At 43.5% G+C, this 17,051-nt stretch overlaps 1 protein-coding gene across 2 annotated transcripts in view; it reads right to left on the bottom strand.

Annotated features, from left to right (window-relative positions):
• Positions 1 to 2,226: 2,226 nt before the first annotated feature.
• Positions 2,227 to 17,051, bottom strand: part of hspa12a (heat shock protein 12A) — a 157,781-nt gene continuing 142,956 nt past the window's right edge. For both annotated transcript variants that reach the window (XM_070874974.1, XM_070874976.1), the window contains 5 exons: positions 14,568 to 14,654; positions 13,392 to 13,496; positions 9,440 to 9,698; positions 5,122 to 5,225; positions 2,227 to 3,727 (listed from right to left, as the gene is read on the bottom strand). In XM_070874974.1, coding sequence (XP_070731075.1) covers positions 3,090 to 3,727; positions 5,122 to 5,225; positions 9,440 to 9,698; positions 13,392 to 13,496; positions 14,568 to 14,654 — 1,193 coding nt within the window. In that variant the 3' untranslated portion in view covers positions 2,227 to 3,089. The remainder of the gene's footprint in view (positions 3,728 to 5,121; positions 5,226 to 9,439; positions 9,699 to 13,391; positions 13,497 to 14,567; positions 14,655 to 17,051) is intronic.

The raw sequence follows: 17,051 nt of genomic DNA, 5'->3' as shown, positions 1-17,051 counted from the left end.
GGGAGTCCCTGGCCAAAGACCGCCCTAAGTGGAGGAAGAGCATTCGGAAGGATGCGGAGCACCTCGAGTCTCGTTGCCGAGAGCATGCAGAAAACAAGCGCAGGTAGCGGAAGGAGCGTGCAGCAAACCAGACTCCCCACGCACCCTTTCCTTCAATGACTGTCTGTCCCACCTGTGACAGAGACTGTAATTCCGTATTGGAGAACTTACTTTTAGAGTGGAAGCAAGTCTTCCTTGATTTCAAGGGACTGCCTATGATGATGATGATGATATGTGTAGTTCCCAGGGCTGTGTTATACATGTTTGCAGCAGACCTGGAGTGAGGTATTCAACCATACGTACGAGCAATATCCCTAGTCTCCAAGCAACCATGTGATAGATTACACCGGCTGAATAATGCAGGTGTACTGGATTGGTGTCAAATCAAAGCATCATGGCAGCCTCCAGGGTAGCACACATTCACATGTGGAACTAGGTAGTTGGCATCATGCACAAGAAAGACTTGGATTTATATTCACGACCACCGGACGTCTCAGAGCGCTTTACAGCCAATGAAGTACTTTTGGAGTGTAGTCACTGTTGTAATGTGGGAAACAAGATACACTTTATGACCCTTTTTGTTGAGAGGGTGATCAAAGGGAACCTTTAGTGTCACATGAGGCTCATCAATCATACCCTGGACCTAGAGAAATCCTTCTACTTCATAAAATGTTGAGCGCATGCTCTCTGCTCTGCTGGGTTCATGGGGAAGGATATAAACTGAGAAGCTTGATTGTACAGATATCCTTTCCATCACAGATTGGCTACTTTCACCTCCATAATATTATCCATCTCTGCATAAGGCCATCTGTTGCTGAAACCCTCGTCTGTGCTTTTGTTACCTCCGGGCTCAACTATCCCGATGCTCTCCTTGCGAGCCACCCATTTTCCATAAACTTGAGCTCATCTGTATCCTAATCCACACAAAGTCCCACTCACACATCACCCCTGAGTTTACTGATCTGCAATGGCTCCCAGTTCATCAATGCCTCATATTTAAAATTCTCATTTTTGTGTTCAAATTCCTCGCATCTCCCAATCTCTGTAATCTCCTCCAGTCCTACAATCCTCTGATAACTCTACGTTGCTCCAACTCTGGTCTTTTGTGCATCCCCCACTTCTTTCGTTCCACCACTGGTGGTCGTGCCTTTGGCCGTCGTGGTCCTGAGCTCTGGAATTCCCTCCCTAAACCTCTTCACCTCTTTCTCATCCTTTAACATCCTCTTTAAAACACACCACATGACCACCCTCCTAATATCTCCTTCTTTGGCTCAGTGCCAATTTTTATCTGACCACGCTTCTGTGAAGTGGCTTGGAAGGTTTTTCTATGTTAAAGGTGCTATATAAATGGAAGTTGTTTTTGTCGTTGTTGAACAGCATATTTGTGCCAGTCAAATTATGACTGAGGTCACCTGTGACTGATTGGAATAAGCCTGATGTCTAAAAATGAAGAGCTGTTGTCAGTGTGACAGGCACTGTGACAACTCACATAACTGCATCTGAAGGTTATCAATAGCATATCTATACAAAGAAATATGGGATCATAAAACAAATAGAAGAGGGGACTAAGGGGGCTGAGAATCAACTCCTGAAACATATTAGGAATTTATTCTGGAAAAATATGTGTCAACTCTTCTCACAAGTGTTGAACATGAAATACTTTAACCTTTGAACAGGCATTAACCACAACTATTTGAGCTTAACAGGCAGCTTGAACTCACCATATATTGTACAGCCATCGTAACATATACTTTAAATGAGTATGACATGGGAATGTTGATTATACCCATTTGAGATATTTTTGTTATTGTAGATGCTTTATATTTTCCAGGAAATGCTGCTGTTGAACAGTGGCGCTTCCAGATGATGGCGCTGTTGAATTTCTCAGAAAAAAGTGAAGGATCGATTTGCTCAAGTCATTTCAAAATATTAATCACAATGATGCAGCAACACCTGAATAAGGATCATGCAATGAGTTGCTAAATAATCAGCACCATCAACAATCGAGAGGAATTGTTACCATCCTGAGAATGCCGATGTCGACCCCAATTATTTGTTTCACGGATAAGGAAGGGCCATTTAGCTGAGGTACTGGAAGGCACATACTGCCCAAAAGAGTAAATATTATACAATGGAGGAATAAAATCGACAGCGATGTCAAGAATGTGTTACTTTTATTGAGTTTACATTAGGAAGTGCCAAGAGATGAGGCTGCCACTAGTACACTGACATTCGACTGTGTGTGACATTCATCAACTTATACTAACGTTAATTGATGATTTCTCCTTCAGTCAAAAAAGCACTCTCGTCAAATCAGCCAATGTCAAGGAGAATATTGTTGAAAGAATAAAATCTCCGGGTAAATGGAACAACTTTTAATGTTGGAGGATACATATGATTATACATGAAACATAAGTCTGCAGTTTCAGATCTGGCATCAACCATTAGGATTTGCTTTCTTTCCAACTCAGTGTTGTTACAATAAATTTAACATAATCAAATATTTTACATTTATATTTTTAATAGTCGAAATAAAAGTATGTACAATACTTTAAATATTGTATATACAAAAATAAAAATAACTATTGATTTGATTATTTAGGGGAAAAATCCTGAACATTCTAAGTTTTGTCCATTTTAGCTGTCAACAGAGTAAGTATAATATCTTTTAAATTACTGCATAACCACATCAGTGCTTCATTTCAGCACGGTAAACATTAAGGAAGTAAGTACTAGCAAGCAGGCTGTGATATATAGTAGCATTCTCCAGGTAGCTTTATATTGTTTGTCTTTTTTTCATTGAAACAAGAGCAAATTCTTAGTTTACATTCAGGAAGTATAGATACTCGATCACATATTTGCATACATGTGGCATTTAAGGTAAGATTTTTTTTGGCATTCCAGTGCTGCGGTGAAATGATTGGCACTGCTAGATCCTCTTTTCGCTTACAGTAAACTCCCAATCTGAACTATAATGATGACTTCCAGTTTTAGACATGATCAATAATTCTGAATTAGGGCACGAGGGCTTTTGGATGACTGGTGACATTTTAGTAATTGAGGAAATCAATGCCAGCTTTGACACATTTGGAAGTGGCAATGTCAACAGCCATGGCTTTTATCTCAGTATCTCCAAACTGCATTAATGTTTGAATCTCTCTTCGCGCTGGCAGTGATGGACTATCAGTTCCCGTTAGATCAAGACGAAGAGTGCCACACTTCTTCACACTAGTATCAGTGATGAAGTTAGCATCATCATTTTCTGAGCAGTATATATTGATCACTATAACCATTTGTGAAGGCTTTGCTGGAGTGTAACTGCGTTTGACAGTCTCTCCAAGAGCCACAGACTGGTCAGTTGTGATGAACTTGTCAAACACATCAGTACACCAGCGAGTGCCATCTTTCACCAGTAGCTTTTCAGCAGGGTGCTTCCCTTCCACAAATCGATTCAATACCCCAACTCCATAGGTGAGTGGCGAGCGCCGTACTTTAATGATAGTGGGGTCCAGTCCAAATAGCACTGCCCCTTTTAGAATAGTAAGTCCCACATCATGAGGAATTATGACACGGCACCTGTCAGCAAGGTTTGATTGAATGGCCTGCTGAAGTAAAGGTGACTCAGCGAATCCACCCACCAAGAACAGGAACTTCAAACCTGAAACTTCGGGTTTCTGGAAAAGATTAACTGGAGAAAAAAATAAGGTGTCAGAAATATTTTCTTATTAAACACAGATTACCTCCTCATAACATAGGCCCTTCTGTCAATGATGCTGGTGTTGCAAAATGGGAGATTTCTGCATTACCTTAGATGGGAACATGATTTATAATTTGGTTTCAGCTAGCTGTATCTGTAAAGGAATCCTATTGTTTTTGTGATGGGGATGGGGAGTGATACATATAATTGATTGAATATATTCAATGAGGATTTGTCTGGTCTTTGTTGGTGTCATTGCCTAGAGATTAATTAGGTCAAAAATTATTTAGTGAGGAAGGAACTCTCTCTTTGAAATGTTCATGTATGTGAAGCTGCAGAGCCAGGCGAACAGACAAATTCATTATCCCTCACGACTGAACCTCTAAGGGAATGTTTGAGAGGAAGGTATTCAATATTTCAATATTAACACCACTAAAATGAAAGAGTGTGGAGGGAATGAATCACTACCCTTACTTCTCATTTCAAGGTCAGTTGTGAATTGACTGCAATTATAACTGAATATTAGTCGCTGTGAATTTCTAGCCCTATTTGTCCGAGCTCTCAGTAAACAACGGGGCTGAATTTGTGGCCCCTACAGGCGCGTACAAGGTAAGCATGTGCCCAAAAGTGGCCGGCAAGTTTCAGGGTTAGGCATGCACTGTGCACGCGCTGAAACCCGGAACTTGCGATCGGTCAAGAATCCACTTGACGGATTGCATGCTTCCGCCCAGCAAATGCCTTTGAAATTCTTACGCCTGGTAAAAGTTTTAAAAAACTAGAAAAATAAAATGTTATCACGTATTTATACATTAAAAAACCTGTCCATAAGGTAAATTTATTTTTAGCCCTGTTTTTTTTCTTCAAAAAATTTAATTTTTGTTTAAAATATTTAATTAAATGGAATTTTAATTAATTTTAAATATGTAATGCTTTAAAAAATGTATTTCATGCGTTTGTGTAATTTTAAAGTGATTCCCATTCATATATATGGAAGTATGCGCCCCGGGATACGTGGGCCTCTACACTGCCCTACGCAGAGAGGCCCAGGACCGCAAGTCGCCGAACCACCAAGTAAATTTGTAGATTTGTTGTAGGTCGGAGATGTCCGACCGTAAACTTTGGGCCAGTGTGATAAAGCAGCTTGAAATACAGACACTTTAACAATGACTTGTGTTTCTAAGAGCCTGGAACAGCACACCTCAGCCTTTTTGCTGTAGATTATGATATTTGTGATGCCTTTTCATGTTATTAAATCTTTGCAAATTGGATAATATAACTTAGTTTACTCTGGATAATTTATAGATAATATATATCTCTAAACTAACCAAGTCAATATTTAATCACATCTAATAATTCTGCTTTTTTCATCCTAACATTGTACTTACGGAGATGTTGGATGATATGATCGACAGTGGGTTTAAATAAAGCATTCATAGCATCTGGGTTCATCCTTAGCATCCCTTGGGACGACCACTTTACAAAATTCACACTGCAGGAGAACATAGAATAACCATTGAGGCTATGCACAATGTGTGGATGAGAGCTTCTTAATCCAGCCATCAGTTTCTACGTACCAATAATTGCTAACTGGAAGATGAATTCCGACAAAGAATATAGGCCAGGATTATGGCAGGATCAGAATGATGGGTGGAAATCTCACCTTGTTACTACCCTATTGGAAGGGAGGAAATCCACCCCTGTGTGTCAAATGGTTCTAACAAAAGACTCTGCCCAGCCTTTACTGCTACACTCATGTCTTCTCGCTCACGAGAGAGGGTGAACCATAACTATCGGGAATCTCAGGCCACTGGTATTTGCCCCTCCTGGAAATAGAATTCTGGTCCTTCACAAGGGCAAAGCCTTGAAATCCTGGAAGCCACGTGCCTAAATCTATTGGGGGGAGGGGAGATGCAGAAGGGCCAGAGTTGGTCTGTTTCATCTGCAGCGTGCTTGTATAATAGTTTGAGAGTCCAAAAACAGTAACAAGACACACGATTGGGCAACTGTAAGTCATGAAAGCTACCTAACATTATAACGTAATTTCATGTTCTTTTTGTGCAGATATGCCACAGCAAAATGCCACTCGAGAAAGGGGAGGAAGAAAGATGTGAACAGAATTCCACCTCTGTCCACCAGCTGAATCCTCACCTACATTGTCAATCACCCTTTCTCTTTCACTCAGCAGCTCAGAAAAATGCACTCTAAGGAGGTGTAGATAGTGCCAATTAGATTTTTTTAACTGGATGAGACGCAATGCATAAGGGTACTGCAAAAGTCAGGTACAAATGTGATCTAACAACAGGAAGCAGAAACATAGAACATAGCAGTTTAGAGCACAGAAGGAGAACATTCAGACCCTTGTGTCTGTGCAAGCTCATTGCTAGTTAAATCCAAAACGAATCCCACTGCTCCACTCTCTTGCTACAGCTTTTTTCTTTCCCTGCTTCAAATATTTATCCGATTTTCTCCGGAAAAAATTGTCTCTGGCTCATCCATTCCCCGTGACAAAACAATCAATGACCCTTCATGTAAAGACATTTCTCTAAACCTAACTCCTCACTCCTTTTATTGATCATTTTAAATTGATGATGCCTCATTACCAACTCCACAAACAGAGGATTCTTTCCAAATCCACTCTATCATAACTCGTCATCATTTTCAAAATCTCTATTAAATCTCCTATTAGCCTTCTCTGCTCCAATGGAAACAGTCCCAGTATCTCAACTCTCTCCTCACAGCTATAGATTCCCATCCCGGGCATAATTCTGGTGAACCTACACTGAAGTCTACACTTCGACACTAGAGCCTGCAGTCCCCGAAGTCTTGCTTTAAAACGGATGCTGGATGGGCATCACACATCTGTGGAGGCACTGAGGATCATCTTCGGGAGTCCAATTCTATCCTCAGTGCCAATATTCAAGAAGGATCAGACTCAATGCAACACGACCTGGAGTGGATGGTGGCACTATGGACAACTGCGCCTGTTCCCTCTAGCAGAGAGAGCTACAGACCGGTCAGTGCATTGATGCTTTGACCACTGACCTTCAGGCCTTGGGGGAGGTTTTGGAGACAACAATGGCAACCAGCTTCTGAGAGATGCAGGTGACATCAGGTCTGCCCTCCCGGTGGTCAGATCCAGCGCACAAATCATTTGACTCGAGTCACCTTAATGTGGCCTCTTGATGACAGCTTAGGTTGACTTTTCCAACCAGGTCCCTCAGTCTCTCAGCTTATGTTGGCATGATACAGAACCGAGCTGCCCACACAACTGATGAAAACTCTTCCCAGAACTCAAAAGCCCTGAGATGAGGATCACGTCAGTCCTAAGAGGCTCCTGCCACTACAGCACAGCCAAGCACCACTGGGAACCTTGGCTTTCAGGTGGTCCCTCGGCAAAGCACCTGTTTAACTACAGTATTCAGAGGCACCGGGGTTAGGCATTGTGGTAAAACAAAACACCTGTTATAAATATATATGCACGCAGTCAAACCTCTTTATAATTTGAAGTCCAGCATTCTGGGTAATGCCTGTTTGTTTTTCTATGTTTGAGAGAGTATGTAGAGGTCAGTTTACAATGAGACACAGAGAAATGGCATCACCCAATTATCGCAAGGCCCCAAAATAGCTGGCTGGAAGCACAAATACAATGCCAGCCTGGGGTGCACTGCCCACCCTTTTGGGGAAGGACAAACAAGAGGCGTCCTTTACCCACGCCTGAGGCAGGCGTTTGTCTCTTTGCATATGCAAATAAGGGGCCTAAAACCTGCTTGTGGTCCCCGCTCCAAGATTGGTTTGCCCTGAGGCAGCCAGCTCCATCATGGGCAGCATTCAGGGAAACTAGCTTGCAACAAAGAAGGCAAGTAGCTTATCTGAATTTTACCACACCTTTAACCCCCCCCCCCCCCGAATGCTGCCAATTCCCCCCCTCCCCATTGCATCCTCTGCTAGCCCCTATTTGTAATGCCATGGCCTCCTCTCCCGACCCCCGATTGTTTACACGCCCAGTGCCCCACTCCGACTCCCGATCTCCACACCCCCACCACCCCCGACTCCCAATCTCCACACCCCCGCCACCCTCGGCTCCCGATCTCCACACCCCCGCCACCCTCGGCTCCCGATCTCCACACCCCCACCACCCCCGACTCCCAATCTCCACACCCCCGCCACCCCCGACTCCCGATCTCCACACCCCCGCCACCCCCGACTCCCAATCTCCACACCCCCGCCACCCTCGGCTCCCGATCTCCACACCCCCGCCACCCCCGACTCCCAATCTCCACACCCCCGCCACCCTCGGCTCCCAATCTCCACACCCCCGCCACCCCCGACTCCCGATCTCCACACCCCCGCCACCCCCGACTCCCGATCTCCACACCCCCGCCACCCCCGACTCCCAATCTCCACACCCCCGCCACCCTCGGCTCCCGATCTCCACACCCCCACCACCCCCAATTCCCGATCACACCCCCACCACCCCCGACTCCCAATCTCCACACCCCCGCCACCCTCGGCTCCCGATCTCCACACCCCCACCACCCCCAATTCCCGATCACACCCCCACCACCCCCGACTCCCAATCTCCACACCCCCGCCACCCCCGACTCCCAATCTCCACACCCCCGCCACCCCCGACTCCCGATCTCCACACCCCCACCACCCCCAATTCCCGATCACACCCCCACCACCCCCGACTCCCAATCTCCACACCCCCGCCACCCCCGACTCCCGATCTCCACACCCCCGCCACCCTCGGCTCCCGATCTCCACACCCCCACCACCCCCAATTCCCGATCACACCCCCACCACCCCCGACTCCCGATCTCCACACCCCCGACTCCCGATCTCCACACCCCCACCACCCCTAACTCCCGATCTCCACACCCCCACCACCCCTAACTCCCGATCACACCCTCATCACCCCCGATTCCCGATCCCCTGATCTCCCACACGCACTGCTCGAAAGTGCTGAAAGACAGATTGTGGAATCCAGCTGAGAAAAGATTTCTCTACTCACTCCAGTCAATGTTGATAGTTCAGACATAGATTGTGGATTATCAAATCCTGGGAACTCAGTGACCTACTTCTTTGAAAAGTCATGCAAATAAATTGCCCCTATTTTCTACAAACGTGGGTGAAGTTAGATGTAATTCTGGTATACACGGCGTAATTTCTGGCCCTCATTATCCTTTCACCTGCGTTCATGAACCACTCTGGGGCAGGCACTAGGCCTCTCGTTCCACCAGAATGTAACGGCAGTAGCTCGGGTCTCAAACTCTGGCTCCCGACACCAGCTTTGCTCAAAGAAACACATGGGAATTTCAAGCCCAGAGAGTTGAAGGCAAACAGAAAGATTGATGTCAATCTAAAGACTTAGAAAGTGAAAATGAATTGAAGAGAAAGAAGCACAAATTATACTTGTGGCTTTGTTCATGAACAGTGCCACGTGGGATCAATTAATATGCAATAAATAATAGGGGCAAATTAAAAGCAATAAATTTATCTCTGAGCTCAGGATTTATGGCAACATTAGTTAGATTGCTGCTTTGCAACAACGGCCAAGTATCCATTAATTTGCATTTATCCCCTTACATCAGTGTCTGGACAGGGAAGACTCAGGTATGCTGAGAGACTTACATTAACCAGCACGGCAAAGCATTGCTGTACTAATTAAAGCATAAAGTACTTGTGCTCATTCTTACGTACCTGCTTTTTCTAAGGGCATGCTCCACGCTGTGACCTCTGAACTTCTTATAGTAATCGATGAATGAGAAAGGCAAGTTGATATTGAGTGGATTGGTTCGCCCAGGAGCAGCAGCCCTTTTACGTGACTCAAAAGCTATCATCAAATCTACCCAAGCCGCTGGCCGTTTGATTTTAAACTGTTCAATGAAATCATCCCCAAAAATTTTACAGAGAAGTTTTTCAAATTCATAGTCCACCCCTATAGAGCCGTAGGGACCACCTGGAATTTAAAAAGAAGTGAGTCAAAAACAACAACAACAACTTGCATTTATACAGAGCCTTTAACATCGTAAAACATCTCAGGGCCGAAATTGCCCCTTTCCTTAAAGCCTGTTACCCCCGAAAAGTGGCGGCCATGCTGCGGAGTGGAGTGGCTGCCGACTTTTCGTGGTATGGCCGCTGCTAGCCCAATTGCCCTCCTGAGTTTTGCCGGCGTTGCCTCGATGCCCCCCTTACTGCTCCGCAGCTGCCGATCGGCGGTAAGCACGTCATCACCGTGCACACCCACCACAGATCGAAGCCCCCGACGGTGACATTACTCTTGAAAAATCTTCGGCCCGCACGGCAGTGCCAAAACAAGCTTTTCGCCGGTGGTCCAGTGAGGCTGCGGCCTACTGCAGTGGCGGTGCGGCTTTCCTTAAAGGGGAGGGCCCACTGCCGCTCCCGCCATGTTTTTTATTTGTTGGCCGACTGCTATGTCAGCCCGACAATTATGCCCCGGGTTCGGCTGGGCCGCCAATAGGCAGCCTGACACCTCCTCCTCTTGGGTGCCAGGCCGCTGGCCAGGCCGAACCCTTCCCTGGTGGCCCAGTGGACCGAAGTTTTAAGAACGCGGAGGCTCTCCCCTTTAAGAGAATGGGAGAGCCATGGTGATGTCGTGGCGCTGGCCACTCCGCACCACCACCAGCTTCCGCCCCTCAGTTGCCGTCACTGCCTCGGTTTCGCCCCTCAGGTGTTGTCACCGCCCGCCATTATGACCAACTTTCGGATCAAACAAAAAAAACTAAAGAGCCGAATGTCACGAAAGAGTTGACCTGAAATGCAACTGCGGTGAAGAACACCGAAACAGGGTGGGAGTACCCCGTTTCAGGCAGGGGGCAAATTTGTACCCCATGTTGCTTCACAGGGCGTTATCAAACAAAATTTGACATATAGTCATGTAATGAAGTACTTGGACAGGCAAGGTAGGTTTTAAGGAGCGTCTTAAAGGAGAAGAGAGTGCTAGAGAGGTGGAGAGGTTTAAGGAGGGAATTCCAGAGCTTAGGGCCTTGGCAGCTGAAGGCACGGCTGCCAATGGCGGAGTGATTAAAATCAGGGATGTGCAAGAGTCCAGAATTGGAGGAGCGCAGAGATCTCGGAGGGTTGTAGGGCTGGAGGTGGTTACAGAGATAGGGAAGGGCGAGGCCATGGAGGGATTTGAAAATAAGGATGTGAATTTTAAAATCAAGGCATTGCCAGACCAGGAGCCAATGTAGGTCAGCGAGCACAGGGGTGATGGGTAAACGGGACCTGGTGCAAGTTAGGATATGGGCAGCAGTGTTTTGGATGACCTCAGGTTTATGGTGGATAGAAGCTGGGAGGCCGGCCAGAAGAGCATTGGAATACTGGTCCAGAGCTAACAAAGGCATGGATGAGGGTTTCAGCACCAGATAAGCTTGATGATGGAGCGAGTATGTGGTCGGAAAGCTCACCTCAGGGTCAAATAGGATGCCAAAGTCGTGGTCTGGTTCAGCCTCAGGCAGTGGCCAGGTAGAGGGATGGAGTCGGTGGCTAGGGAACGGAGTTTGTGGTGGGAACCGAAGACAATGGTTTTGGTCTTCCCAATATTTAGTTGGGAGAAAATTTCTGCTCATCCAGTACTGGATGTCAGACAAGCAATGTGACAAATCAGAGACTGTGGAGGGGTCGAGAGAAGTGGGGGTGAGGTAGAGCTGGGTGTTGCCAGCATACACGTTAAACCTGATATGTTTTCGGATGATGTCGTCGAAGGGCAGCATGTAGATGAGAAATAGGAGGGGGCCAAGGATAGATCCTTGGGCGCCTCCAGAGGCAACAGTTTGGGAGCAGGAAGCCATTGCAGGTGATTCTCTGGCTACGGCTGGATAGATGAGAATGGAACCAGGTGAGGGCAGTCCCAAGCAGCTGGACGACAGAGGAGGGGTGTTGGAGGAGGATGATGATGTGGTCAACCTTGTCAAAGGCTGCAGACATGTCAAGAAGGATGAGGTGAGATAGTTTACATAGCATGTCATTTATGACTTTGAAAAGGGCCGTTTCAGAGCTTTGGCAAGGGCGGAAACTGATTGGAGGGGTTGAAAAACGCTTAATATGTCCTGGAAAATAGCAATATTATTGTGCAAACATAAGAACATAAGAAATAGGAGCAGGAGTAAGCCATTTGGCCCCCCGAGCCTGCTCCGTCATTTAATAAGATCATGGCATGATCTGATCATGGACTCAGCTCCACTTCCCTGCCCGCTCCCCATAACCCTTTACTCCCTTATCGCTCAAAAATCTGTCTATCTCCGCTTTAAATATATTCAATGACCCAGCCTCCACAGCTCTCTGGGGCAGAGTATTTCACAGATTTACAATCCTCTGAGAGAAGAAATTCCTCCTCATCTCAGTTTTAAACATGCGGCCTTTATTCGGAGACTATCCCCTAGTTTTAGTTTCCCCTATGAGTGGAAATATCCTCTTTGCATCCACCTTGACGAGCCCCCTTATTATCTTATATGTTTCGATAAGATCACCTCATTCTTCTGAACTCCAATGTGTATAGGCCCAGCCTACTCAACCTATCTTCATAAGTCCACCCACTCATCTCCGGAATCAACCTAGTGAACCTTTTTTGAATAGCCTCCAATGCAAGTATATCCTTCCTTAAATATGGAGACCAAAACTCCAGGTGTGGTCTCACCAATACCCTGTACAGTTGTAGCAGGACTTCTCTGCTTTTATAATCTATCCCCCTTGCAATAAAGGCCAAAATTCCATTTGCCTTCCTGATTACTTGCTGTACCTGCGTACTAACTTTTTGTGTTTCATGCACAAGGACCCCAGGTCCCTCTGTACTGCAGCACTTTGCAATTTTTCTCCATTTAAATTATAATTTACTTTTCAATTTTTTCTGCCAAAATGGATAACTTCACATTTTCCCACATTATACTCCATCTGCCAAATTTTTGCCCACTCACTTAGCCTGTCTATATCTTTTTGAAGATTTTTTGTGTCCTCCTCACATTTAATAGAGTTTTAATTTAAAAGGGTGAGTACCTCTATCAAGGCTGAGCTAGACAGATTCTTGAACAATCGGGGAGTCAAGGGCTATGTGGAACATGCAGAAAAGTGGAGTTGAGGCCAAGATCAGATCAGCCATGATCTTATTGAATGGCGGAGCAGGCTCGAGGGGCCATACGTCCTACTCCTGCTCCTATTTCTTATGTCCTTCAGAGTTTAAGATGAATTTGTTAAGCATCTGTATGATAAACCCCTCATAGTCACAGTTAGACACCTCAGTAAACACAATGGAGGTGAATTCCCATGAGGGTTCTCCTGATCAGCTGCCATAACTGTGGCAAAAGATTCACAGAAACTCTGGAGAAACATCGTTTTCTGCTGATCTTCCACCAATGTTATGGCACTATATCGGGAGAACCATCGTGGAAATTCACCCCCGGGGATTCAAGCTGAGATCTTCCTGGCCTGCATATGTCAATAGCACACAAGGTGGTATATTCATCCACTTTGCTATGATAGGTGTCGAGACTAGGTGTAAAAGGCTCAAGTGTACTCCTATTAAATGTATCTGTGTTGTGGTTAGTCGAAGTGCTTTATCGAGGAACTTGTAATGTTCCACTACAATGTGTAGCATATTACATGATGCCAATAGGTACAAGGGCCCTACTTTTACCTGAAGCTTTATAGAGTTCTTTTAGATGTCCTTCAGGTAGTTTAACTTCATGGACAGTGAGATCTACAGTCCCCCCTCCACAGTCAACCACAATATAGCGATCACCTAATGAAACAAATTGCACTTTTAAATACACATAAAAAACCTTTCTGTAACTGCAATTCATAATATAAATATGGATTGTAACAACATTACTAAAGACGTCTTTCAAAAATAGCCAGTTAAATGTACATTGTAGTGATGCATATGCTTATTCAAACTGCAACTTAACATTGGGCATTGCAATTCAACAATCTTTAACTGTCATTGTTCAAAAAGATCACAAATACGTGTCATTATGCATCTAAAATCATGAACAAATTAAATAGCAATATTTGCCTTAAAGAATCACCGAGATCCGCGAGGATCCCTAGTATAAGACTCATTGAGGTTCAAATGCCTGAGCTACCTTTAATGCATTGGTTAATGACTTCATGCCAAATTCCTGTCTGCATTATTTAAATGAACTGTTTATTTTACAATCTTGCTAAGTTAGCACCAAAAGGAATTTGATATAAACACATTAACTAATGAACAAAAAACACGCACACACACACACACGGACAAATTCACGTCCCATAGTATTACAGTTCAGAGCATGGTAGGTATGTGAAAGTCATTAATTTAAACATGTTGTAGTGTCACATTATCTAAATTGTGTTCTGGCCTTTCCGTGCCTATATACTTTTGTAGAGGCTGTAACTCAGTGTGCCAGCAGTTAGAGAAACATTCTTAGCTAACTAAACAAATTATGAATTTAATGGAAGCTACTGTACCAAAGGTATCAGCTACGTGAATGTATAGTATTATTAAGAGGATATTGCATAGCAAACAATTGAAACTCATTTATGCGAAGTTATAGCTGGAAATGCGAGTTTCCCTTTAAAGAATTTTTATTGTTAAATATAAATAATGGAGTTGCATTGAGGCGAGGTGTGAAAGCAGCACAACCACCTAGAGTAAGTCACAGATTGTGGTGAAGTGAAAGCAGCCCTTTATCTTCGATCTCCCTTTCCTTTCTGATATGTATGTCAATGTAGCACAGAAACAGAATATGCAGTGTTAACAGGAAAGGGCCCCATTGTCAGCAACACGAAATTCAGCAAGAGCAAAGAATGCCAGGAAAGAAGACACTACCTTGCTCCAATTCTGACCAGATTTCTCCTATGACATTTTCCACCAAAAAGGTGCGACTCTGTCGATTACGTCGTGTGTATTCTTTAGCTAGTTGTTGATAGAGAGAAAATAACTGAGCATAATACAGAAAGAAACAGGAATGTTGTCAACCTGCAACAATTTAGTTACTGAAGAAGGGTTTGTTCAGGATTTAGGCATTTAATGAAAAAATAAACTTGGCTTTGCTTTGAAGTTAAAAAAAAAGTAAGATGTTTTCTTTATCATCAGGTAAAATTTTGAGTGGGTAAGTATTGAGGGGAAGGGATATGAGTATTGATATTTGTAATAAGGCTCTCCAAATATTAATATACAAACACTTAACATTTATATGAAATTCCTTTGCCACTATTTTAATGGAGTTGTTCACTAATTTATTTTAAGTAGATTAGCAGCTCTGTTAAAATAGTGGACCGAGGAATATCATATAAATGTGTTAAAGGTTAATATCTTAATATGACAATCAGGACTTTCCAGGCTTGTATCTTGCCTTTAATCCACATTTAAACAAAAATTTATCTGACATAAAATTCTCGCAGAAAATCTGAGATAATACAAATTCATTAAAAATAACATACCTTTTTTTCTAAAATGAACAAAGCATTACTTCAAACCAAATCGACCTGAAACAGATTTGACAACTGCATTTTTTTTAATGAATTCTCCCCCACCTCCCCGATGAGTTAAAGGTATGGAAAGAAATTCCATCATATCCTATAACAATATCCCTCGAGGATTCAGTTTGTAATAATTTTTGTGTTTGATTTTCTCTGGCAGTGCACTACTCACCGTAACCAAGTAAAATTTAAATCTAGTTGCTAACTCTTTGAAAATAAATGGGTTAACAATTATCTTATAGAGGGACGCAAAGGAATTTTACGTGAATGCGCTAACCAGTGCACTAACAGAGTAAATTAAATCCCTTGAATAGCAGTTCAATTTGCATTACTCTTGAATAGCCTATTTTATTTTCAGTAATTGTGCTGAAGAACTTGAGTTCCGTTTCTATTGAAAGTGCAGAAAGATCTGAGCTCAGTTTGTACTTTATTCCTTACGTCCCTATAATTTGGGCCACCAAGAGGTGTTTTCTCCTCTCTGCAAACACAATCTCTAAAACACACTGTTACTATTTTCTTTCCATGCTTGGCCTAATTTTGCAGTTAAAGGAAATCACAAAAAAATATATTTTAAATATCAAGGGAACTGCCTGCAGAAAGATTTTATTTGGTGCAGATCATCTTAGCTGATGGCAAGTGAAAGTCATGTATTAAACGAAACCTGCCTGGTTGCAAGAAATAGAGAAATAACAATAGCAAAATGCAGCATGCAAATATAAAGAAGATGACAATGCCGAAATGTATCTGCAATATTTCTTATGGTTGATATCATCTTAAAATGGGTTCATTATTTGAACTATTTCTCACCAAGAAATATCAGGAAATTACTCTTTTTTTATAAAGTGCTTTGGGACATCCTGAGGACATGATAAGGTGTAATATAAATACAACCTCCTTTTTCCGTCCATCTTTTTTTCTCCAATTTTCTCCTGAAAATGCTAACTTATTTTGCCTTAAGATCTTCCCAGCACTGGCAACCGGCAGCCCTCTATATTCCAATCTTTATGTTTGAGCCTGGACAGACTGTGGGCAAGCTATTTGAAAACGGGAGGGGGCATCTTAATGGGCCTGACCATGTCTTTAACCAACATCCACACACATCTGCACCTACACTTTAGAGTCACTGAATAATGATCAAAAGCTGGTAGTAGCTGATTTTTCCTATCCCCATGTCAAGGACACTCCGATTAACTACAATTCCCCCACTGCTGCCCTTGCTGAGACCAGAGGTCAAAGCTGGGAACTTCCTGTTCAGTAGGCCTCAGTATCACCCTGGTTGATACACGAGAACAAGAGTTTGCATTATTAATAAAGAAAATTGACAAATGTTTGACCTCACTTTCAGGTGAAACGAATAAAGTGAAAACATCAAATCAAGCCAAACTAAAAGAGTTTTTAGTCTCTAGGCTAAAATCAAGTTTGCCTGCATTCAAAAGTGTCCAATGCAAGGGATCATTGTTTGACTTTACACTCCTGGTGGGGAGTTTCACCTACCCGGGCACATAACAGAAATTCAGCCACAAACGCGTACAATTTTCCATCTATTGATAGAAGCGGTCAGAAACTCACGTTCATTTATGGCAGAATTTCAAACATGAGCTCCCAATGGCCCGGGCTATCCTCAGAAGCATGAAGTCAGAAAATGATCCTTATAATCTAGTTTAACTATTATTCAAGCAAAATCCACAAGCTAAAATGTATACTCATCACCAAGAATGTTCTAGGTCATGGACTGCTTTTCCCCTCATATATTTTGAAGCAGGATTTTTTATTCTGCTCAGAAAAATGAATCACACAAAAATAAATTTATGAGTATTAGATTAAATTTTAG

This window comes from Pristiophorus japonicus, chromosome 3 (assembly GCF_044704955.1).
Source record: "Pristiophorus japonicus isolate sPriJap1 chromosome 3, sPriJap1.hap1, whole genome shotgun sequence".
Lineage (NCBI taxonomy): Eukaryota > Metazoa > Chordata > Chondrichthyes > Pristiophoridae > Pristiophorus > Pristiophorus japonicus.
This window is presented reverse-complemented; position numbering and strand designations above follow the sequence as displayed.